Genomic DNA, 24,106 nt, shown 5'->3' with positions numbered 1-24,106 from the left:
AAACTGCAGAAAGGCACCTGGAGACAGGGAGTGGGCTTCAGGGGTCTTTATTAAATGATGCTTTAGCCTCAGTCTGTCAGAGATTGGGAGGGGGTGACCCTATCCCCCAGGCTGTCCCAGACTTGCTATCTTGGAGGAAGGAGGCAGGATGTCTGCTCTCCTCTGAGAACAGCCCGGGAAGCTAGGCTAGTGCTGGGGTGAGGGACAGCAGAGCTGAGATCCCCACCCTCAACCCCTGGGGGAGGGGCCAAGGCAATCCTGGCCAGTCACCCACAGCCCCACTCTCGCTGCTCCCTTCACTGTCCTGAGCTATTCATGATCTCTGCTTCCACAGTCACCTCCACATCCCAAGAGCTAGCCCCATGCTCAGCCCCACCAGGCCTTCGGTCCTGGGGAAGGGCGAAGCAGGAAGCCCATCAGGATTAGGGCCCTGACTGGGCAGCTTCAGGAGGCCTCTCCTTTCTCTAGTCAAGGGGGTGGTGGCCTCAGACTGCATCCCCCTCTCTTCTTACTGGCATCCCACTGTTGCAGCACAGCAACCAAGAGCACAAAGCACGGTGACTGTGGGACTGGTGGGCACAAGAACACCCCTGGCACACAGGCCAGACTGCCCACAGCTGGTGAGGCCTGCTCCCTGCCCGGGAAGCTAGGCAGAGGGAGAGCACAAGTGGGGAACTGGGTGTGCAGCCCCAGCAGCACGGGAGGGATGCAAGCCCGGCCCCCTGCCCGTGCAGCCAGCTCCAGGCCCCTCTTCTTGAAGAGTCCCCAAAGCTCCAGAGCTGCCCAGGCCCCACAAGGGGAAATGAGAACGGGTGGTCTCTGAGGAGGGCAGGGTCTGCAGAAAACCACCCAGATACCTGGTGCTGCCTCCTCTTCCCCAGGACTGGAGGGTCCAAACTCCTAGCCCAACCACCCCCCATCTTAGGTGAGGAAGGGCCTCTTCTGCCTCCCTTCCCCTCAGAGGTCCAGGAATCACGCCAGTGAAACTCAGACACCCACGCCTGCCACCCGCCTCTGGGGACAGCAGGAGGGTTGAGGCAGGAAGGCTGACTAGGGGCCCACAGGCCTCTCCTGCTCCAAATACTTTCCTCACTTCCTGACGTCGTCTTGGCAACAGGGGGTGCCCACCCTCCCAGCTGGCTCCTGGGCCCTCCCTCAGCCTGTGTGCAGCTGGGCTTCCTTCCTGAGTGCGTGCGGGAGTCTGTGGTGGGGTGACTACAGGTGGTGGTCCCAGCAGCCAGAGAGGGCAGGAGAGATCTGGAGTCAGCCCCACTGCAGGGCTTGGGAATCAGTCTCAACCAATCTCCTTCCACTGCTTGTAGAAGTCCAGGACATTCTTGATGTCCACACTGGCATGCGCAGCGGCCTGCAGGGCTGCCTGTGGAGGGGAGCAAGAGAGATGGGTGAGAGTCTGACTCCTGAACTATGGGACAAGTCGCTGAGGGGAAGGGGTGATGGAAGAGGAAAAGGGCCACCGCCCGGGAGGTCTGAGGAGGGAGCCTCCTCCGGTACCTCTTCCCCATTCCAGGCCCCTCTCCTCGCCCGCTAACCCACCTGCATAGGGCCCGAGAGCACGCTGGGGTTGTCCAGTGGAAGGCCTGTGATGATGGTCACCATGCCACCTGGGTCCTCCTCACCTGCCCCCTGGGCTAGAGTCAGTTGTTTGCAGCTGTCCAGGATCTTATAGAGGGTCCTGGTGGGGAGGAGAGGAAGGTAGGCCAAGCCCCAGCATTAGCACAGCCTAAACCCCAGGATTTCCAGGGCACAGGGGAAGCTAGGGAGCAAGAGCAACCAGGCAGATGAGGCAGGAGGAAGCTGGCACTGGAGGGTGTGCCATGGGGAGTGGGCAAAGGCGCACTGAGGACACCAAGCCTGAGCATCTCAAGGCCCCAGGGAATCGGGTGCTGGAGCAACTCCTTCCTCCAAGGGGACTTGCAGGAGGCCCGGGCTGGCCCTGCCACCTGTGCCAGAGTTCCTTGGCCCTGTCCCCTCTCCCAGGGAGTGGCAGAGGAGCGAAGCAGGCAGGCTACCTGAGGTTCTAGGGGGAGGGGCTGAAACTTTACCAGGCATCTGCATCCTGTCTCTTCAGCTTATGTCGCTCAAAGCTCTTCCCCACCTCTTTCTGGCAGCGAATGTACCTGCAAAGAACACAGGAGAGTGGAGGTGGGGGGCACAGGAGCAAGGGCACTGCACACAAAGCAGACCATTGTGGCTCAGGGGCCTAGCTCTACGGAGCAGGGAGGGGGCACATCTCTCCCATCACAGGTCTGCTGGGAGCCATTTCGAAGTTTCCTGGCCGCTGGCTCGCTTTTCTTCCTGATAACATCAATTGCTCGGTTCCTCCCAGTGGGGGGAGTTGGGAGGGGAGAAATAGCAGATGCTTTTCAAGTCAGGGCTTCTGGAGACAAGGTCCAAACAAGTAGGCTTTGTACAGCTTCCTGGCAGATGTGGGGTGGGGTTTGGGGGGTGTCAGCTAGCAGGGAGGCCAGAAGGAAAGGCCTGTGTGGGCCGAGCACCTACATGCTGCGGTCTGATCGTCACGGCTTCAGTGGGAGGTGGGAAGCCCCAGGCAGCCCCAAGAAAGCACTGCCACCCTAGCAAACCTGGGCACAGTCCCAACCCTGTGAGCAGGAGAAACGCTTGCAACGGTGCCCACAGCCTGGAGCTGGGGTTTGCTCCCTTCTCCCCGGAGATGCTGATCTCATGTTCGCCCCAGAGGCAAATGGACAGCAGGTCAGTGCTTCCCCCCACAGCTCCTGGCCCCCCCAATCACCCTCTATTTCAGCACCTAAGACCTTGACTTAGTAGGTCTTTGGTTTTCCCTCCCCAGCAGTGAGCAAACTGTGCGCAGGGACTGCAAGTGTGTGTTTTATCCACAGTAACACACACGCATTTGTTGTCTGAGACGCATACGGGCTCAGCACCGGTCCAGTGGGCCTGCGCTCACCTGTTTCCTTTTTTAAACTCTGCCTCTAGGTATCGGATCCCATCCCGGGCCCCTGGCTGTTCCTTCTTCAGCAAATCCAGGCCATCGATCACTAGTGGGCAAGGCGGGGGAGGGGGGAGACAAAACAGATGAACTCAGAGTGTGTGACACGGCTCTCTGCAGGCAGTGGCTGAGCTCCTCCAGCACACACTGCGGGAAAAGAAGGGATGGACCGTGGCTCCGACGGCTCCTGAAGTCCTTCAAAAGTATGACCTCCTGCCAGTCATGGACTTGGCAATTTACCAATTGCTTTCATTTAGATATTCTCCTCTGTTTCTCCCAACCATCTTGTGAGTCAGGATTTAAGAGATCATGCCCATTTCACAGATGAAATGACTGAGGTTCAGAGTTGAAAGCACTTGACCAAGGCCACTGTGTATAAACTGGGCTCCAAATAAAGATCTCTCAATCCCAAGCCCAGAGTTTATTTTAGCCACCTTCTATCTGTCCTCCCACCTCCCCAGTATGCTCACCTGTCCTTGGGATGATGACAATGAAGCGGCCACTGGTGGCCAGCTGGCGGATGATGGGGAGGTGGTGGCAGAGGGCCTGGGTGTCAGGGACGAGGTAGGGTGACATTGCTGACTGGGCCTTGGGCTGCTGTAGGCTCCCTTCCAGCTGAGAGACCTCGAGCTGGTGAGAGAAGGCATAGTGGGTGGAGCTGTGTGGGCTCCGCAGCCTGGCAGGGGGAAAATGGTTCTCAAAGGGGCTCTTATAGGGCTCCTCCTGCTGCCCCAGGGACAGGGGACTCCTTCTACCAATGACCTTGGAGGAAAAGTAGACAGAAACAAGGGTTAAAGTAAAGAGAAAGAGAAGAAAAAGAGGCAGAAGTGAAAGCAGCCAGACGGCAAGGCCCTGTGGAGAATGGGCTTCGGGAGGCGATCTGGGAGGCCAGGAAGGGAGTAATCTGGGCAAAGTGGGGGGCCCCAGGGGAGCAGGGGGGCTGCAGCTGGAGGGGTGAGGACCTGCCAATGGGCTGTAGGCAATAACCAGATCAGGAGGAGGAGCACCTGAAGTCGCAGCTGGGCCATGTCTCTCATAAGTCTGTTCCGCCGAGCTTCTTCCTGCGCCTGCAAGGGAAACACCGAGTGCTAAGGACCAAGGGCTACGCCTGGGACGAGGCGCTGAGGCAGCACTCCTTCCCTCAGCGGTCAGACCAAGCAGAGAGCTGGGGTCTGAAGCAGGCATGGCTCTCCACCGACCCCGCTAAGTGCGAAGAGAAGCGCAGGAGAAAAACATCGCTCACTCGGTTCCAACGCCAGGAGGGAGGCCGCAGACAGCGGGCACTCACGGCACAGGACAGCACCTGGCTGTGCCTCAGCGTCTGAGCTCTGCCCTCTGCCCCCTCCCTCCCCGGGGATAACTACTCCCCATGCACCCCATGCTAAAATATGATTAAGTCCTTCCATCCATTTCCCCTCCTTCTAATATTCCAAAGCATCCTTAAAGCATTCCTCAAAACTATCCTTTTGCCTGTGCTCTGTAGCTCATACCCAACCTACCCCTTCCTTAGGGACCTTGTCTCTCTCTCCTCTGCTGACCTTCATCCTTAAAACATTCCCCTGCCTCTATCACCATCCATCTGCCCAGTTCTTTTTAATACATTTTTACTGATTTCAGAGAGGAATGGAGAGGGAGAGAGAGAAAGATAGAAACATCAATGATGAGTGAGAATCACTGCTTCCACTGGGGATCAAGCCCGAAACCCAGGCATGTGCCCTGACCCGGAATCTTACCATGACATCCTGATTCATAGGTCGACACTCAACCACTGAGCCACACCGGCCAGGCCACTTGCCAATTTCTTTCAAATCCTGTTTCAGCCTCGACCTACCAACCTGAAACACATATCCAACTGCCTACTTGGCAGCCCCATCTACTCCTCAAAACCTGCTCCTCTTTTTAGTATTCCCCAACTTGGTACGTAAACCAAGTCAGAAAGCTGAGGTGGCTGACTTCTCCTTCTCTCAGCCCCAGCAGTTACTGGCTTCCCAGTCCTGTTAATTGTACTTTCTAAAATATCATTCAAGGCCCGACTGGCGTGACTCAGTGGTTGAGCATCAACCTATGAACCAGGTCACAGTTCGGTTCCCAGTACGGACACATACCCAGGTTTCGGGCTCAATCCCCATTGGGGGGGGTGCAGAAGGCAGCCAATCGATGAGTCTCTCTCATCATTAATGTTTCTAACTCTCTCTCCCTCTCCCTTCTCTCTGAAATCAATAAAAATGTTATATAAATTCATTCATTCATTCAAATCCTTCTGCATCCCTCCATCTCCTACTCTAAGCCAGCACCTCCCACCCTTGACTATTATAACCACCTCCTTACTGGTCTCTGCCTCTAATCCAATCCATTGTTTCTGCCTGTAACCAAGGCATCTTCCAAAAACCAGCTGATATCCCATCATGGATGGCTTTGACTGAAAGTCCTTTGATGGTTTTCCTTTGGCTTCTGGGTGAAGTAAAAATTACTTAATCTGGCCCTAACCGGTTTGGCTCAGTGGATAGAGCGTCGGCCTGCGGACTGAAAGGTCCCAGGTTCGATTCTGGTCAAGGGCATGTACCTTGGTTGCAGGCACATCCCCAGTAGGAGGTGTGCAGGAGGCAGCTGATCGATGTTTCTCTCTCATCAATGTTTCTGACTCTCTATCCCTCTCCCTTCCTCTCTGTAAAAAATCAATAAAATATATTTTAAAAAATTACTTAATCTGTATATATCAGGAGTTCAACTGGGAGATCAGGAGTTTGATCGCTCACTATGACGTGCGCTGACCAGCAGGGGGCGGCGCGGAACAAAGGAAGGCCCCTATCGACCATAATCACCAGCCAGGCCTAGGGACCCTACCCATGCAAGAATTTCGGGCACCGGGCCTCTAGTATGGTATAAAAGATGAGGCTATGGGTAGGAACTTACCCTAAAAGTTATGGGGAGCCACTGAAGACTCTGATGAATAAAGTGGCATCAGCGCAGTGGTGCTTTAAAATATGAGTGCGGCCCTAGCTGGCTTGGCTCAGTGGATAGAGCTGTCGGCCTGCGGACTGAAGGGTCCCAGGTTCGATGGTGGTCAAGGACACATGGCGGCTCGATCCCCAGTAGGGGGCATGCAGGAGGCAGCCAATCAATGATTCTCTGTCATCATTGATGTTTCTTTCTCTTTCTCTCTCTCTCTCTCTCCCTCCCTCCCTCCTCCCTCCCTCCCTCTTCCTCTATGAAATCAATAAAAAATATATATATTTTTTAAAAAGCTGAGCACCACTCCAGCTTACAATAAGAACAATTTCAGACTATCCAATTCCAGAGCCTTGGCGCGTTCTCATCTATAAAATGAAGATGCAGCACCCACCTCACAGGACTGCTGAGAGGGTTAAACGAGATGTCACATGCAAGCCCAGCTTTGCACACAGAAAGCTCTCAAGAAATGACAGGTGGCATGGCAACATGACAATGACCACACTGCCGCTGCTGCGAGGGAATAAACCCCTTGGGTGCAAGCCTGAGACTCAGGCAGAGCAGGAGGCAGCCCCAGCAGGTAATGTGGCCCATGTCCAGCTTGGTCTTAGTGTCCAACAACACATGAGAGGGGCTCAGATACTCCCTGCCCCCCAGGATGAGTCTTCAAGAACTTCAGGCTAAAGGAAATGCCTGCAAAAACTTGAACATTTTTTGAAGCTGTGCAACTTCCCCATAGTTATTTTTGTAAGCCCATGTTTTCCCCTATGGAACAGCAATGAAAGCCTTAACACAAAGGGTTTGTTTTTAGCAAAATGTCCTTGCTTTTAAGACAACAAGGAAGGGAGTTTCTGGGGAGCCTGTACCCCTTCCCAGACAAGCAGACCATCCGCAGGAAGGGTGTGCTCAGAGAGGTAGGTAGGGAAGCCTGGGGCTAAGGAAGGAAGAACATGGGCTTGCCGAGCCCCGTGGCCATGCCTCCCGTGCCAGACACCACTACCCCACTCGGCTCAGGGAGGACAACACAGCCCAGGGCTGCGCAGGCCCCACTGTGGAACCCAGACTGTTGTTCACAAAAAAAGTCAGCCTTGTTCGGGGCTTGTCAGTGACCAGAATACTGACAAGCCTGACACAGAGCAGACTCTCAATAAATATTTATGGAATGAATTACTGAATGGAAAAGAGGTAACACAGGCCACTTCCTCCGGGTTGGGACTCTGTGGATGGGATCAAGCCTGGGATGGGAGGCTTTCTGCATGGTGTCCGACACCAAGATCCCTCTCTATTCCTGGGCGGGGAACCGTTTTTCTGCGAAGAGCCACTCAGATATTTATGACATCATTCGAGGGGCATACAAAATTATCAACTTAAAAATTAGCCTGCTAGCCCTGCTAAGTTTGGCACAGTAGAGCATCAGCCTGCGGACCAAAGGGTTCCAGGTTCGATTCCAGTCAAGGGCATTACCTGGTTGCAGGCTCCTCCCCGGCCTGGGCCCTGGTTGGGCTTGTGCAGGAGGCAACCAATTGATGTGTTTCTCTCACATCGATATTTCTCTCTGTCTCTCCCTCTCTCTAAAAATTAATGGAAAAATATCCTCGGGTGAGGATTAAAAAAAAAAAAATTAGCCAGCTAAGCCAGCTGGTGTAGTTCAGTGGCTGAACTCTCTTTCCCTTCCTCTTTGAAATCAATAAAAAAAAATATTTTAAAAAATATTAGCCTGCTATATTTGGCCAAACATTTAATTAACTCACCCCTACTGCCTTGGCAGGGCCAGACCCAATGATTTTGAGGGTCTTATATGTCCTTCTGGCTAGACGTTCCCCACCGCTGCTCTATACCTTTCCATTCCTCAGTCTTCATCCCTCGGAAAGGGGACGGAAAGGAGCATTTGCTGTGATAATGTGCCAGGTGCCTCACAGGTACTATCATTCCATCTTCACAACAGTCCCCTAAAGCTGATCCTACTATTCCCAGTGACTCACTCAATTCACAGACACAGAGGTGACAGAGATGTCCCTCAACCCGCAGGCAGTCTGGATACTGGCCAGGGCCATGCTGCCTCTGCTCAAAGCAACTCTCATTCCTGCCCATCAGCCATCCCGCAGGTCCCTTCTCTAGGCTCGGATTCCCCAGCCCCAGCACCACATTCTTCAGTCAAGGGCCGCCAGTGTGAGGCTCTTCCTCTGGTTTCAGTGAGCCCAGTGGGAGCACTGGGGCGGGGCTGACTCACCATGCGGAACTGGGCCTGGGCCTGCTGCAGCAGGCTCTCCTGCTCAGACTGCGCCGTGCTGACGAAGATGCCGACCTCCGAGCTGAACTGCAGGATGCTGCCTTGTAGGCGGGCGACGAAGTGGCCAAAGCTGCGGATGCAGCAGATTCGCACGACCGACTGTGAGGAGACACACACGGGAGCCCAGCCCAGCTGAGCAGGGCTGCTCTCAGTGCCAGCCACCTCAGCACCCGACTGTGCCAGCCACCTCAGCAACAAGTGCTCCTGGGAAAGGCTCACGGTCTGTGGGGTGGGAAAGAGGAGCAGACGAGGCATGAGCAAGAAGCGCGAGGAGACTCACAGGACCCGAACACCAGGGCTCGGGCTCAGAAGAAAGAGCCGGCACTGGGCTGGGAGTGCGGAGACCTGGCTCTAATGCCGCCCTCTCCTCTGAGTTTCAGTTCCTCGGGTGTAAACTGAGGGACTGAACTACATCAACATTTCCAACGTATTTTTTTGTCAGCAGAACCCTTCTTCCCCATCAAACAAAAATCTTATCTGGAACCTTAAAGCATGAAACAGACTAAAGCCAAATTGCTCTGGCTACAGCGGGAGCAACCAAAAGATGTGGGAAGCCTGGGAGGCCTGTCTGCTTGGCTTCCCTCTGCTGCCCCCAGATGGCCCATGTAGTGACACAGATTCAAGGGCAAAAGTCACTGCACTAAGTGGACAGCATATGCCCTTCCAGCTCTCATTCTCTTGATTGCTTGACGTTCAATTCAGAGAAGGATGGCGCACAGTAGAAAGACTGATAAGATCTCAAAGCCCTAGAATTCACTTGTTCTGTCCTCTACAAAGGAAAAAAAGATGGGAAAGGGGAGGAAGGCTTGTTCCACAACAGGAGACACCACCAGCCGACCTGTGCAAGGACGATCTGCCAAGAAGGAAAGACTCAAACAACTCACTGAATAAAGGACTCAGCCTGTAACCCCAAGGACACTCGTCCTGCCTAGATGGGGGGGGGGGGGGGGGGTGCTTCCCTGCCCCAATTCTGAGCCCCTGCTTTGCTGCTGTGTCTGGCCAACAACACAGCTTGTGGCCTGAGAAATAATGTCCTCACCTCCTCTAAGGTGCTGAGCAGGGGCCGATCCGTGTCAAAGTTAAAGCGTCTGTGGGCAGCCCGGAGGGGAGGCAGGTTGCGAAGTGCCATGTCCTCTGGAAGCAGCAGGCTAGAGGGGAGGTCAGGCAGTTCACAACCTTCAAGAAGCCCATGGACCTCGGGACACAGGGCTAGGCCTGGGGAAAAGAGGACACATGAGACCACTTGCCCTGTGGGAGCCCTAGGCAGAGGGACATCGCCTTGTTTGGAAATGCCCAGGCTAATGAGATAGGACACACCCCTAGGACAGAATGCGGGGAGAGATGGGGGGAGAGATGGCAGGAGGAAAGGAGAGAGACAAACACATGGGACTGTCAGGCAGAGCTCTAGAAGCCCAGAGCTGGAAGGGCTGGGGGAACAGAGCAGGTGGGGAGAACCAGGAGGCCTCAGGCTAAGGCTCCCTGACCACAGCGCAATTAATTACATTAGGTTGAAAGAGAGAGGAGGGGCTCTGGGGGAAGGAATAACCTTTGGGTGAGTCCAGTGGTAGGAGAAGGTGGAGATTTCCAATTAGAAGGTGGTAGGAGGGAACAAGCCAGACAGATGAACTCTGGAGGTCAAGGTCAGTTCTCAATGACCAAGGCACCAGTGTGGCACCAGCGCCCGGGGCTGGCCTCCAGGCTCCCCTCACTCTGCTCTTCCACTCCACTGCCATCCCCAGGGAGCACACTCCCTGGCAGACCAGGCCACCTGCCCACAGTGGGGCAGTGTTGGGGTGAGAAACCAGAGAGGCCAAGGCCACAATGACTGCTATGTGTGAGGGAGGCTTGGCAGTGAATACCATTAACCTCCTTACCCCAAGGGCCAGGTTACCAGGAAGGGGGATGGGCTTCGAGGGGCCAATGAGGGAGAGGGGAAAGGAGAGTAGTGCCAGGGACTCACTTACCAGACTCTTGGAGTTCGCCAGCAGCTGGCAACAGATTCAACAACACAGAGAGGCGGTTCCACAGACTTTGAGAGCTCTGGGGAGAGAGGGCAGAAGAGGCCCTCAGCCAGGGCAGTGTGGGGGACGGCAGGAGAAGAAAAGCACACCCTTGAGAGGCCTGCGGCCAAGGGGGTCTGTGGGAAGACCTGGAAACAGGGAGCCCATGGAGCCTTGCTGAACTTCACCTCCGACGGAAGGTTTCACAGAGAAGGCAGGAGGCCAGGAAGGACTCTCTGGACCTTGGTGGGGGAGCCAGAGCACTTGAGCACTTCTCCCTGCCCCACACGAACCCTCACCATGCCCCATGGGACACTGCTTAGGGATGTGACCTCACATCTCCCTCCTACCTCACCTCCCTCAATGACAAACAGTGACTAAGTAACGAAGCTGTCATCAGACATAAGCACACACCCAAGGGTGTGCCTGGCCCTGACCACTCTCTCATCTAGGGCAACCTGCAGGGAGAAGGGACCCACACAGGGCAGGTGTGCTCGTACGACAAAGCAACGTTGGATAAAAGCCTCCGGGCACTAGAGGTTCTTGTCAAGACCAAGATTCTGAGCCTGAGAAGAAGGCCGCCATTGCCCCAGCCAGCCCCGAGCCATCAGTCCCTGACACCATGCCAGCTGCACGACTAAGCGATTCCCTAAGCTGCTGCCCTACCCTTGTCTGGAACTCCCACCATTCTCATCGCTTCCATCCCTATTCAGTATGCTCTCCTTTCTCGAGTCTCTGAACACATACTCTCATCAACATTAATCCTAATGGCAGGCACCACCTCTGGCACTGGAGACACAAAGCAGAGTAAGCAGCTCTCTCACTCTCCCTCCACACAATTTGTATTCCAGATCACAGTCCTCCAGGCCAAAGGTCAGGCCTAATCCTTCTCCTGTAGAAAGTCTAAGAGCCCAGCAGAGAAGGGGTGCTTGGCAACAATTCTTACCAGACCATTGGGTGGGATTCCTAGGCCGCGTCCTGACACCCTCCCCCAACGCCCTGAGACCTGACAAGGCAGTGGAGTGACACACCTGTGCACACACAATGATGAGGTCGGGGTTGGTCCGTAGCCAGTCCAGGAAGACTTTCACAGCAGGAAGCAGGCCTTCAGCCATCAGGACTTGCAGCTTCTCCTGGATGCTGCGCTCATTCCGACAGGAGTGCCCACTGGACTCACTCGCCTCTGACTCAGAGCCCTCCTCAGAGGCTGGGGTGGATGAAAAGAACAGGGATGACTAACAGGTGTGTGACAACAGGCCTTAGCTCTGTGGGGCACCCTGCCTGGACTCTTGAAGAATTTTGATATGAAAGATAGGGAATTACTTAGACTCCTGCCTCGTTTTTGAGGGCCCATAATTTTTTATTTTTTGTTTTCGAGAGGAAAGGAGAGAGAAACATCAATGCAAGAAGGTAACATCAATCAGCTGCCTCCTGCACACCCCCTACCAGGTATCGAGCCCACAACCCAGGCATGTGCCCCCACTGGAAATTGGACAGGCAACCTTTCGGTGCATGGGACAATGCTCAACCAACTGAGCCACGTCGGCCGGGCGTTAACTGGCTGCTTTTAAAGCATGAGCCTGGTGTCTTTTAAAATGATTCTTTTAGCCTCAGGCTGATTTGTGAGACTGGTCTACAACTATACTCGAAACAATATTTATGAAGTGCCTACTGTGCTAGAAGGCAGGGCAGATATAAAGAAGCTATAGGGAGGGAGAAAAGTGGCACAAAATTAAAACAACTACTTGTAACTCCAACTTTGTAGGTTAGAACACTGAGCGTGTTTCCTCATTTCTCTTATTCGGTCACTATTTCCTAGTCCCACCCACACACCAGGTCCTGTGTTAGGTACTAGGGATAAAACATACACTCTCCTGCCCTCAGGAGGCTCACAGGCTGGTTGGAGAGATAGACAAATCGATAGATAATTTCACTTGAGGGGGAAAGGGCCAGAAGTGTCCTAAGTGCAGAGGCCAGAAGAACCCACAGAAAGAAAATCTAACCTAACCGTGAAGTCCCAAACCAAGTAACTTTCAAGCTAAAATCTATACAGCAAGTAAAAATTAGCCACGCAACAGGCTAGGACAAGAGAGGAAAATATGCTACAGACCGAAGGAGCACCATGCACAGCAACCTGGAGGTAAAGCGTTTAGAGGAGGGACAGTAACTATTCCAGCAGGTTGCTGTGAAAGTTAAGTAAGACAATACCTGCAGAAAGTCCAGCCTAGTGCTTGGCACAGAGGAGACTCAAGCAGTGCTCACTGCTGCTGACTGGGTGTTCCCTCTGCGGGGAAGACACCCAGAAGGTAAGTCTCACTCTAATCCACTGGTTGTTGTAACTTCCAGGAGCCCTGGCGGGACCTGGGAAGGCACCAGGGAAAGAAACGTAGCTGCACTTGTCAGGTGGAGAGGCAAACCCCAAGCTCACAGGGCAGCACGGAGGGAAAAAGGTGTAAAACCAGGAAGGAGGCTGAGAGCTGCGAATGAGGAAGTGAGCAAGAGAAGGGTTCTCAGGAAACAACTCCTGGCTGTGCAGAGGACCCAAGGTAAGGCGGCAAAGGTGGGGTGAGAGGTGCGCACACAGACAGCACAGGGGCCTCTCAGGTGAATGCTGATGGCACGGAGGTGTAGAAAGAGGCCAACGTACCTGGCTCTGAGGGCTTATCCACATCCCCATTGACACAGGGCCTGTGGCTGGCCAAGGTGTGAGGGTCCGCGGTGGGCTGGGGGAGCAGGTTGCTGAAGGTGGGGGCCAGTCGGAAGCAGCGCTTGGTCTGGAACATCTGGGTGGACATGGCTTGCAGATTGCTGGCAATGCTAGCCTCACTGGGGCCCAGAGGGCCATTGAGGGATTCAGGAGCCTCCGACTTAGCCCGAGGGGGTTCCAGGGCTGGGGACCGTGTCCCTTCCTCATCCTCCATGTCTTCCAGGTCTGATCGGGACTCTTGGCTGTTCATTTCCGAGTCTGTCTCAGCATCAAAGGCTGTCTCCCCACCTTCAAGACTCTTGTCGGAGCCACTGTCCGAGCCCTCACTGGCCCGGGCCGAATCATGGCTTGAGTCAGATTCAAAGCCCTCACTCAGGTCACTATCATCACCAGCTTTGGGCAGGTGGCGGTGGCGGCGGCGCCGGCGGAGGCAAGAGAGGCGGGAGAACTTCCGATTCTTCCTGACCTCGCCCACTTGAGGTGCTATGGGAGGAGGCTCTTCCTCCTTCTCCAAGGGTTCCTTGGACTCTGGTTCATCTGTGGAAAGAGGCTGGTCAGGTCGGGCCTAGGGACAAACTGGAAGCTGAAATCTGGAAGGTACCCTACACACCATCACCCGCCAACCGGGATTCCCCTTCCTGGATCCGCACGCTCACATGTCCAGGCACATCCTCCCCCAGGCCTGTACCTGTGCCATCACTCTGGAACGCCGGGACGGGATTTTCCCCCTCTTCCAGCTCAGCCTGCAGCCGTATGTTGACATGATTGACGAGGTGAGAGAAGAGGGCCAGGGTAAAGGCAATGGCTGCACTGTACTGCTTGGATCCTAAAGCCAGGAAAGCCAGGCATTAGGGGCCCAGGGCCCTGAGGAGGAGGGGGAACCATCAATTCCAACCCCATGTCACCTATTCTCAATCCTTCCAAGGATCAAACGACCTCTCAAAGCTTCTTCTAAGGTAAGAAAATTTCTCAGGTCTCTGCACTGTTATCCTGTAATCTAGAAGGTGCCGGCTCACCCGGCGCTTCCTCACGTAAGCGCATCCTCTTGTCCCATCTCATCCTCCCCGGCATTGATGCCTTCACACGGGCTCCTCCCCAAACCCCAAGCACCTTCACATCCGGCCCTGCCTCTCCTCACCTTCCTTCCAACCTTGTTCTACATACACCTCCTCTACCAGGAAAGTTTGCAGAACTGACCCTTGTGTCTGCCTGGGTCCTGGCCAGGGGTGTGTGTTTGTGAGAGGGAGTGAGGAGGAGGTCCCTTAGGGTAAGGCACCTTGTCCCTTACTCTCCCACAGCCAAGCAGTGACACAGTAGTGAAAGGGCTGCTTGTGGAAGGAAGTTGATAAATAAGAAGCTGCAGAAAAGGGTAGTGAGGATCCCAGAAGCCAGTGGAGGGGAAAAGAGGGACCCAGGAAGTTACCTGCTCTCTTCAAGCTATGCACACCCATAAGGCAGATGATGACCATTTGAAAGATTAGAAGGTCCGGGAGGAAAGCGTATCCGCTCTCATACTCCTCCTCATCCTCACTGGCCAGGCTGAGGTTGGGTGAGGAGGGCAGGTAGAAGAGACAGAGGTTGAAGTCCTCCAGGACTGACTGGCAAAGCGCTGTCAGCTCTGAGTCCACGGAGCTATGGAAGGGCAAGAGGAATAAGGGAGGTTAGTGATGGAGGATGGGGCAGGAAAAAAAGAGTTGGGAATGTAGGATTCCGAAAAAAGACTAAGGAATCCTGCAGGGAAACTTCAGAGCACAATGCTGAGCTGATCTCTAGAGCAGACAAAATAACAGGGAAGGGCAGGCGCAAAGTGGAAGCGATGTGAGTGGGCTTTCCATTCAGTTGCTCCTTCAACATCCAACAAGAGCCCATTTTGAGCCAGAGGAAGAGCTGCCCAGAGAATGGGCCAAACAGTGAGGGGTGCCAAGAAAAGGCTAACCAGCTAGAGAACTTCCACCTGAGAGGCAGAACTCAGCAGTCCACTCCCTCCTCTTCAAGCATCCTCCGTAAAAGCTGTCATGGGTGGGCGCACAGGACAGTTCCTGCTCATGCTCTCCCCCACTCACCTGCTTTTGGGCTGCAGGAGGCTTTGCAGATACATAAAGTTCACCAGCAACCTCTTAATGTCTTTACATCTGAAATGAGAGGAGCCCCAGGTAAATGGTAGTGGCTCCAGAGTCCCTGTGGCCCTCCTGCACCCAGTGCAGAAAGAGCCCTCCTTCCCCCAGCCTCGCTCACCGCTTCTTGCTGGGAGAGAGTTTCCGAGTCTCGCACTTCTTCAGCTGGTGGTACATTTTGGCTGCCTTGTCAAACAGCCTCTTGAGGTTCCCATAGGCCCCCTCAAAGGACACTTCTGATTGGATGCTGAAGGAGACACAGAGGCAAGCTATTGAGTCTTGGCAGGGACACAGGAGGGATGGGGTGGATTAAGGTGGGGAGGGGTGAAGAGGGAATGTCACTCTGCCAAGGATTTACAATACAATGTTTCTAGTAAATGAAGGCTGCCCCAGCCTCCCCTTCCACATACACTCAGGGTGAAAGCTCTCTCTCCTAATAAACACGCGCATACACCAACTTTTATTGTAACAGCTGTGTCAGATCCAGGGAAGCTGGCCCCCTATATATCATCACTGTCACCTCAAAACACTGAAGCTCTACAATTCTGAGGTTCTTGTCTGAGGATACTTTGGTAACATTTCATCAACTCTGCCAAATGTATTTCCTTCTTTAAAACAGCAATCCTGTATTTTGCATAATATAGTGGACAGCTATTTAGCTGCCCAAGTGCCTACAAATCCAGGTGGCTGTATAAAAAGCAGCAGGAGTGTCAAGAGGCCCTGACAGGAGGGCCCCCTCAATCTTAGGATTCCCCTACTTCAGGCGGGAGCTAGAGAAGGGAGGAAGGGAAGAGAGAAAACGAAGCAGGGATGGTATGGCCAAGGAAACAGGGCTGGGGAAAGAGTGGCAAATACTCACCAGCGCAGGTAGCAGTACATGGCTTCCACATTATAGTACTTGCTGCCCGCAAGGGTGCCCAGCTGGTTGAAGGGCATTCCTGGGGAGAGAGAAGTCACACAGCCTGTAGCCACAATACTCACCCAAAGCTGCCAGGCCCAACCAAAGTAAGCACCAGAGAACTCCTGGGGGGAAGAGTTGGGCTTGCAGGTGTCTAGGTGATTAGCAGCTTAATCTTATTTCTCCAGGGGGTTATTGATTATAGACTCACTTCCTATTAGCCTATTCCTGCCTGGGCGGCCAAGGGTTTCAGCACTGATGGGCCCCATTCCTTCAGCGGTAGCTGTGGCTCTTCCAAGGCTGACAGAACTCCATGGAGCCTTCCCCCCTAGCCCACTCAGTTTCTCACCTCTGATATCTCTTTCCTCTAATCCCCATCTCTCCCTGTGATGGAGCCTAATCCCTTCTCTTATTTTGTCTCCTGTGGGGGCAGATGAAGTACAGTCTCCGCTTTCTACGCAGACTTCAGGGACAGGAAAGCCCTCTTCTCTCTTCCTCCTCTTCTGCCTCCCTCCTTCTTAGTTCAAGACTTTCCCATTTCTCTTCCCCCTCCACCTCTTCTGAGTGTGCAGTACAAGGGGGAGAATGCATAACCAAGGTGAAGTACAGAGAACTGAGCGAGGTAAGGACCCAGGGGAAAGTGAGTATGGCCTGCCTGCCATCTCAACATTGTCTTCCTCTTGGGAAATGATGCTGGCTGGGAGGCCCAAGCAAAGGTTCACTTACCAATCTGGGGAGCTACTGACAGGGCTTGGTAGTAAAATCTCTCAGCGAGCAGCTCGGTGTCTACGCCAGCTAATTCATTCTGATATCGTGCTGTAGGAGAGAGAGGAGGAAGAGAAACACGATGATTCCATCTTTCAGAAAAACCTCCCCTCATCTGGGAGACCATTTTGAGGAGCTGTAATAAGGGCCTGGAAGGAAGACACCTGAGCTAGAAGGCGGGCTGCTCGGATCTCTCTCTCTCTCTCTCTTTAACTTACTGATTTGAGAGAGAGAGAGAGAGAGAGAGAGAGAGAGAGAGAGAGATTTATTGTTCTACCCATTTTATTCACTGGTTGTCTCTTATATGTGCCCTGACTGGAGATCGAACCCACCTTGGCATTTCAGGATAATGCTCTAACCCACTGGTCGGCAAACTGCGGCTCGCGAGCCACATGTGGGCTCTTTGGTCCCTTGGAGTGTGGGTCAGCCGGCTTGTAACTTCAGTTCAGAAAGCCTGACTTGTTGAGAGGCAGTTCTCCTGTGCTGGGCATTGGTCTAAGTGTCTTACAATACGAGCTGAGTTCACAGCGGCCCATGAGGTGGTAGCTGAGGAAATGCGTCACACAGTGGGTAAGTGGCAGAGCAAGATTCAAAATACCGACTTCTGCACATGGGGCACGAAGTTTCAATTGCACTATACAAGCGCGCCCACACGTGGTATTTTGTGGAAGAGCCACACTCAAGGGGCCAAAGAGCCGCGTGTGGCTCACGAGCTGCAGTTTGCCGACCACTGCTCTAACCAACTGAGCTACGCCACCAGGGCTCTCTGGCTCAGCCTTTTTTTTTTTTTAATTTATATTAGGGAGAGAGAAAGAAAGAAAAGAAAGAAAGATCAATGAGAGAGAGAAACATGGATCAGTTGCCTCCCATAAGCACCCTGACAGGGAATCAAACCTGCCACCCTTCGGTGCAAGGAACAATGCTCAACCAACTGAGCTACACCGGCCAGGACTCTGGCAATCTTAAATGTGCATGACTAAGGGCACATTATTCAATTTTCTCCTCCTCACTGGTAAGTTCAAAATGTAAAGACTATTTATTTAGTATGTGTAAAGTAAACAGGCTCTTCTTGTTTCTCTCTTGCCAATGAAGGTAAGCTACAGCATATATAATTAATTGGAAAGACCTATGATAACTTGGTTCTGTAACGCAACTGCTCAGTTCTAGAGAGGAGACATTACTACTGATCCTTGGTCTGTCTCATGAGAAACAGCTGATTCTCTCTGTGCACCCTGCCTCTGAGGGTTCCAGGAGTGGGCTTAGGGCAGGAAGAGAAGAAGCCTCAAGTCAACAAAAGATAATGCACCCAACAGCCACACACAGGCTGCCTAATGAGCACCCTTTGTCTATTAGGACTAGAGACTCAGGAGCCATAAAGAGAGTACTTTTCCATTCTGAGAAATATTTCTCAGGCAAGTTCGTCCTCCCTGAGGCCTGACTTCAATCCCTCTAAGAGTCCATAGAGATTTTTTTTAAAAAAGGAGACATGTAAAGCTTCCAGACACACCACTGAAAGAGAGTTACCACCCTGACTTTTGCAAAATTCAAAAACATTTTCCTGCTTCCCGTATTCACTGATCCTCTCCAACTCACAGAAGAGCAGTGAAAAGCAGATGAAAAGGAAAAAGTTATCAGGCCCAAACTATTTCTGCTCTTAGAGCAAGCATGTCAAACTGAAGCAGCTTGAGCCTGTCCTGAGCCTAAACAGAGAAAATGAAAGGTGCATCTTCTTACACAAATCGCCCAGGTACACTAGACATCGGTGGCATGCCATCTGTGCCCAGTCCATCTCCTTCCCTGAAGCAGACACTGGCTTCTTGCATCCTGAGAGAGAAAGGAGAGAAATTATGAGCCCACCCCTCTTCCCCTACCTATGGGGCGTACCTTTCCTAGGTGGGGAAAGGAACAAGAATCCGGGGTTAGTCTTGGAACACTGTCTCATAGGATGGAGAAGACACTCATCCAGGACATAGGCAGAGACACAGGTTTGCAGGGAGGACTCATTCACGGGACAGGAAGAAACGGAAGAGAAGGGCTAGGGTCCTCAATTTAGGATAGCTCCCTGGGGAAGGTCACGTGAAAGGTCATCATAGGAAGGCTTCTTTCAAAAGGAAGAAGAGGTGAGGCTCAAGTGTCAGGACAGTTGTGGGTGCCCTGGGTGGAAGATCCCCACATAAAGGCAAAAGTTTGGGTAAAGAAGGGAAACTTGCCCAAGAGGAAAGGAATGTGATGAGACCAAGGTAAATGCCCCTGGCTTCTGCCTGGGAGAGGAGGCCCACAGAGGACACGGCAGCAGGTGGCAGTCTAGCCCTGAAGGAGACAAGGTGCGCTGGCCTTGCCTGAGGATGGTGGTGGCCGGCTCTCACCGCCTGTAACTTCAGTTCAGAAAGCCTGACTTGCTGAGAGGCGGTTTCTCCTGTGCTGGGCATTGGTCTAAGTGTCTTACAATACGAATTTAGCTGAGTTCACAGCGGCCCCATGAGGTGGTAGCTGAGGAAATGCGTCACACAGTGGGTAAGTGGCAGAGCCAAGATTCAAAGGGCAGGCTGGCTCCAGACCATCCTCTTGGCTACTCCACCTGCAACCACTCTCCTGGGGGTGCAGCTCCCCATTCTGAAAAGCTCTTCCTATGTTTTCTACAGAGACACCTCTTAGTTAGCTGAATGGGGAAAACATCAATAAAAAGAAAAACTAAAGTGGATTGGGGAACCAACTTTTTGAAGTAAGGGTTTGTCATCTTTTTTAGGCTATGAACCCTCTAGCCATCTCGTTTAAAACCTATGCATGCTGTCTCAGAGGAATGTTGTTTTGTTTTTAAACGATGGTTTTAAATGCACAAAATACAGTGTTATGCTGTGCTTCTGACCAGAAAATGCTTCCGTGTGGTAGCACACACACAACCTTCACCTCTGACACACCATGCCTATGACCTGGTGAGGGCAGGGGCATAGGGCTGGGGAGAGAAGGGAGTATAAAGAACAAAGGGAGTTGGAGAAAGAGGCAAGGAGCACTAAAGGGTGGCCAAACTGAAGAGAAAATTACCAACTAGAAAAGAGGGTATAAACTACAGCTGCCAGTGCCTGAGACGGCTGAAAAGAGATTTGCATTATGTTGAAAGAATGTCCAACATTTCTAAAATTTTCAATACTTTCAAACACTGGGAAACAATCTCTGAAGTTCAAAGAAACAGTGCCAGCCAAATTCAACGGGGAGAAGAAAACAAATTCTATTAATACCATCTTCCAGTGCCAGGCCTACTCTAGATCATTCTATCCCTCCTCCTCCGCCCACAATCCCAGACCAACAGAGGTCTCTGTCTTTCTTAACATCTTCACCCTAACCCATATGCTTGCTTGGATAAACTCAAACTTCATGAACCATTTGTAGGTCTTGCCAGAATGCTTTCTGCCTGGCTGGGTCACAGGTGACAGGAACCCTGAGGGGTAAGACAGAGATAGAGGCATATGAACTTGTTCCTTAAGTCCACCTTCGACTTCACTAACCTATGAGGGGGTCGGTGACATGGGTCCAGTCGATGCAGCATTGCAGTTCAAGCTGGTAGTGGGACTGGATGTAGAGAAGAAGATGCTGGTAGAAGCCAATGCCAGCCACCAGGTGTGTCCTGTAGGCACATTCCAAGGTGCTCCGGCTGTGGATATGCTAGAGAGTTGGAAAGGGAGGGGGTGGCTAAGCAACAAGCTCAGAGTACGGCTCCCCTCCATAAGCTTTCCATCTCACGGAGGAAATAAACTGCTCTTCTTGGCTCTGGAACTTTATCCACATCTCCTCTCAACCACAAATCACCCCACCCCCTCAGGTCTGGGCCCAGGCCCCCTCCTTCCCCTCCTAATTCTAACGCCCTTCCTCCTTTCTGACATCTCTTCCTTGGCTCCCCCATCTCCAACCATGCTCCGGCCCACATTCCTAGCTGTCTCTTCCTTCCTTAGCTTCTCCTCTTTAGACACATTTCTTCCCAAGACCTAGATCTCCCCTTACCTTTTTGTTAGTCTTGATAAGCTGGATAACTTCATAGTATACCTTTCTCCATAGCAGCTCCTCAGCCTTCCTCCCATAGTCCACTGGGTGCAGGAACATAAGCTTGACGCAGAGCTCACGCAGCCTGGAAGGGTGCAGAGGAGCATGAGAGAGACGGCCCGCTCCTTGGTGAAGGACACAAGAACCGAGGGCAAGGAAGCATTTGTCAACACCCTACCCACAAATCTCTGGGCCCCCCAATCGACACCCAGGCTCAGTCAGTATGACCCAGGACAAGAGTAATGCTAGAAGGCAGTAGGAACCCCAAAAGACACAGGGGAGCAGTAAGAATTTGAGTAAACTTCATTTCCTTCCCCTGCACACTTCTCTCCTTTTTTCTCTGCCTATTTGTCCCCTCGTTTTCCTTTCACTGTGAGTATGGTCTGGCCAATTCCCCCAACTCAAAGGCCACTCTCTGGCACCAGTAAGCTGAAAACAGAGTGAGGGACCCCCGTCTCCTCCCTTAGGAGTGCCAGAGACTTCACAGCCCATTACTGTGCCATGAGGACAGAAGGTAAGAACATGCGTCTATGTGTGACAGGGTTTTAGATGAAGAGAGAAGAGAGAGAGAAGAACCTCTCTCCAGCTTACTTGTTCCGCAGGCTAATGTTCTCTGGTTTGAACACTTCTTGATAAGCGGTTTTGTTGCAAAGGATGAGGTCCAGTCGATGCACAGCCTCCACGACAGCCCTGCAAGGGAATACAGGCAAACGGCCCCTCAGCCATGTGTATGGTCCCCCTAGGATGCTGGGCACTGACCCTAAAGGACAAGCTAAAGAATTAGGGGGCAGAAATGAGAATGTTGCAGGTTGCGCTCGGTACAAAACAAAATGAAGTCTCCATCTAGATAGAGCTGCACCCCCGGGGGACAGCTGGCAGTGACAGAGACATTTCTGATGGTCACAACTGGGGGTATGGAGATGAGCTGCCACTATCATTTCGTGGGTGTTGCTAGACACCTCATAATACACAGGACAGTCCACCATAATAACTATCCTGCCCAAATGTCAAGTGTCAAGGAAGAGAAACCCTGTGATAGGGAAGGTAGACTCTTCCAATGGAAAGAGCATAGGCTGTGATCCCAGGCAGAAAATACAGGGTTTGAACCCTGGCTGTGCCTTACTAACTCTGTAACTTTGGGCGGCAAATTACCTGACCTCTTTAAGCCTTAGTTACCACATCCATAAAAATAGAGAAAATAATAGCAGCTACCTAGAGTACTATTGTGAGAATTAAATAAAATAATTTATATACAGCACTGGTACATGGTGGGTACCCAATAAATAATGGTGGAATTAATAAATTCTTATTATGCAAGGGCTTACTATCTCTGACAGAAAGGAAAGGCATTCCTACTATAAAATTCTGCCTTGGAATAGTGGGGAATGGGAAAGTAGGGTGGGGATTCCTGAGCTGCCGTATCTTAAGGTCTCCTGGATTCTGCTGAAGGAATTGTTTAATACAGAGTCTAGGTTATGGAACCAGACTGCCTGGGTTCAAATCCTGGTTCTAACTGTTACCAGCTGTGGTCTTGGGGAAAATACCTACTAACTTCCTTATGTCTCAGTTCTCCCATCTATAAATTGGGAATAACATGACCACCTATTTTGTGAGGGTTAAATTAGTTAATATAAGAAGCACTCGTGCCGAAACCGGTTTGGCTCAGTGGATAGAGCGTCGGCCTGCGGACTGGGGGGTCCCGGGTTCGATTCCGGTCAGGGGCATGTACCTGGGCTGCAGGCACATCTCCAGTGGGAGATGTGCAGGAGGCAGCTGGTCGATGTTTCTCTCTCATCAATGTTTCTAACTCTCTGTCTCTCTCCCTTCCTCTCTGTAAAAAATGAATAAAATATATTTAAAAAAAAAAAAAAAGAAGCACTCGTAACAGTGCCTCACACATAGTTAAGTGTTCAGTAAGGATAAATCCCCATCCTTCTTGTTGTAAGGCTGAGGAGACCCCAGGCACTAACAGAAGGGCCAAGGAAACGCTCTGGATGGCTAGGTGTCATCTCTGGATGAGTAAAACCCAGAGGATGACCGGCAGCAGTTGTAAGAACAAATGAATCAGGCATAGCTCTGGACACAAAAGCAACCAAAACCGAAGAGTGATGATGCCTAAAACAATCCAAGATTGTTTCCGAAAACTAAACCGTGTGCTCCTGGGTGGGGAAAGGGGGCCACAGCAGGTGAGCACCTGTGGTGGCTCAGGTGGTACAGCACTAAAAGCTGCCCTTTCCAGGGCAAAGTGAGCACCAGAACCCGGATGAGTGGGTGGGATGGTAGTCAAGGCCTTCTCCCAGGCAACCTTGAGAGCTCAGCATTTCTCCAAACACCTTCCGGGAGCCAAGCCCTTCAGCCAGCCTGGCCCTGGATGCCAGGGCAGCACCGTGCAGCCGTCAGTGACTTACTCTATACCAGCTTAGCACTCAGGGCAGGGGTAGATGTAAGGAGTGCGTACACGTGTGTGTATTTTTATGGACAGGCTCCAGAGCTCTCCGTAGATTCTCAATCCAAAAAAAATGCTAACGACCACTGCTCTAAGTTCTAACTGCAAATTCTTAAACCTGAGAGGACTCGGGACTTTCTTCTCCATTCCCCATCAGACCATAAACTCCTCCACAAAAACTGTCCTGTGCCTCATTCTCTACTATAATCCCAGGCCAAGGACAGTGTTAAAAAAATAAAAATATTTTTTTAGAAGTTAATTGGCCTAATTAATTAATTGGTGCTTATATCCCTTCCAGCATCCCTACTCCAGTTGCCTTTTCTTCTGAAGGGCTTAAAACATTTCAGAATTTCATTTCTCTAACAGTTACACTATGGGAATGACCCAAATTTACGAAAGCTCAGAGTGAGATAGGCCAACGATACACTTATACTGGGCAGAGAAATCAGATCTCCCCTCTTCCAGTTCCTTCCGCCAATCACCACTGCTGTAATAAAGAACAAAAACGGAGACCTGCTGCCTCCCAGTTCCACCCCATCAGAGCCAACAACACACAATTACAAGCAGAGAGATACCCAGGTGCACCCATGTGAGCCACACGCGCAAGCACATCAGCTTAACTCAGTCAGGTAGTGACTTGAGAAAGAACTCCATCTGAGAATGACAAAAGGATGACCAGAGCCATTACCAAAAGCAGAAGGCAAGGAAGCCTGCAGCCACTGCCCAGGCTGTCTGACAGGCAGCACAGACAGCAGCACCACAAGGCACAGGTGCCCCCCCCCCCGCCCCCACCCCAGCCAGCTCCTCGCCCGGGATGCTGGGGCGGCCGCAGTGGGAACCCGGGCACTGAGGCATTGGGTCACTTTTCTATTCTGGGAGCAGCCTCTACTATCGGGGAGGAGCCCCTAAACCC

General features: G+C 52.3%; 1 protein-coding gene across 7 annotated transcripts in view; it reads right to left on the bottom strand.

Moving 5' to 3' along the window:
* Positions 1-31: 31 nt before the first annotated feature.
* Positions 32-24,106, bottom strand: part of SMG5 (SMG5, nonsense mediated mRNA decay factor) — a 25,403-nt gene continuing 1,328 nt past the window's right edge. Inside the window, exons 2-22 of one of the 7 annotated variants that reach the window (XM_006097801.3) lie at positions 21,339-21,437; positions 20,709-20,832; positions 20,216-20,372; positions 18,447-18,536; positions 16,674-16,763; positions 15,909-15,987; positions 15,171-15,296; positions 14,999-15,067; positions 14,359-14,567; positions 13,624-13,761; positions 12,876-13,472; positions 11,260-11,435; positions 10,193-10,268; positions 9,268-9,443; positions 8,169-8,327; positions 3,997-4,056; positions 3,460-3,619; positions 2,948-3,038; positions 2,064-2,138; positions 1,555-1,693; positions 32-1,378 (exon numbers count right to left, since the gene is read on the bottom strand). In XM_006097801.3, coding sequence (XP_006097863.1) covers positions 1,295-1,378; positions 1,555-1,693; positions 2,064-2,138; positions 2,948-3,038; positions 3,460-3,619; positions 3,997-4,056; positions 8,169-8,327; positions 9,268-9,443; positions 10,193-10,268; positions 11,260-11,435; positions 12,876-13,472; positions 13,624-13,761; positions 14,359-14,567; positions 14,999-15,067; positions 15,171-15,296; positions 15,909-15,987; positions 16,674-16,763; positions 18,447-18,536; positions 20,216-20,372; positions 20,709-20,832; positions 21,339-21,437 — 2,974 coding nt within the window. In that variant the 3' untranslated portion in view covers positions 32-1,294. Of the gene's footprint in view, positions 1,379-1,554; positions 1,694-2,063; positions 2,139-2,947; positions 3,039-3,459; positions 3,620-3,996; positions 4,057-8,168; positions 8,328-9,267; positions 9,444-10,192; positions 10,269-11,259; positions 11,436-12,875; positions 13,473-13,623; positions 13,762-14,358; positions 14,568-14,998; positions 15,068-15,170; positions 15,297-15,908; positions 15,988-16,673; positions 16,764-18,446; positions 18,537-20,081; positions 20,178-20,215; positions 20,373-20,708; positions 20,873-21,338; positions 21,438-24,106 lie in introns of those variants that run through there. The other 6 variants (XM_014463536.2, XM_023761536.1, XM_023761534.1 and 3 more) reach the window with 6 other exon arrangements.

This window comes from Myotis lucifugus, unplaced genomic scaffold (genome assembly GCF_000147115.1).
Source record: "Myotis lucifugus unplaced genomic scaffold, Myoluc2.0 scaffold_211, whole genome shotgun sequence".
NCBI lineage: Eukaryota > Metazoa > Chordata > Mammalia > Chiroptera > Vespertilionidae > Myotis > Myotis lucifugus.
The sequence above is the reverse complement of the archived record's forward strand: the minus strand, read 5'-3'. Positions and strand labels throughout refer to the sequence as shown.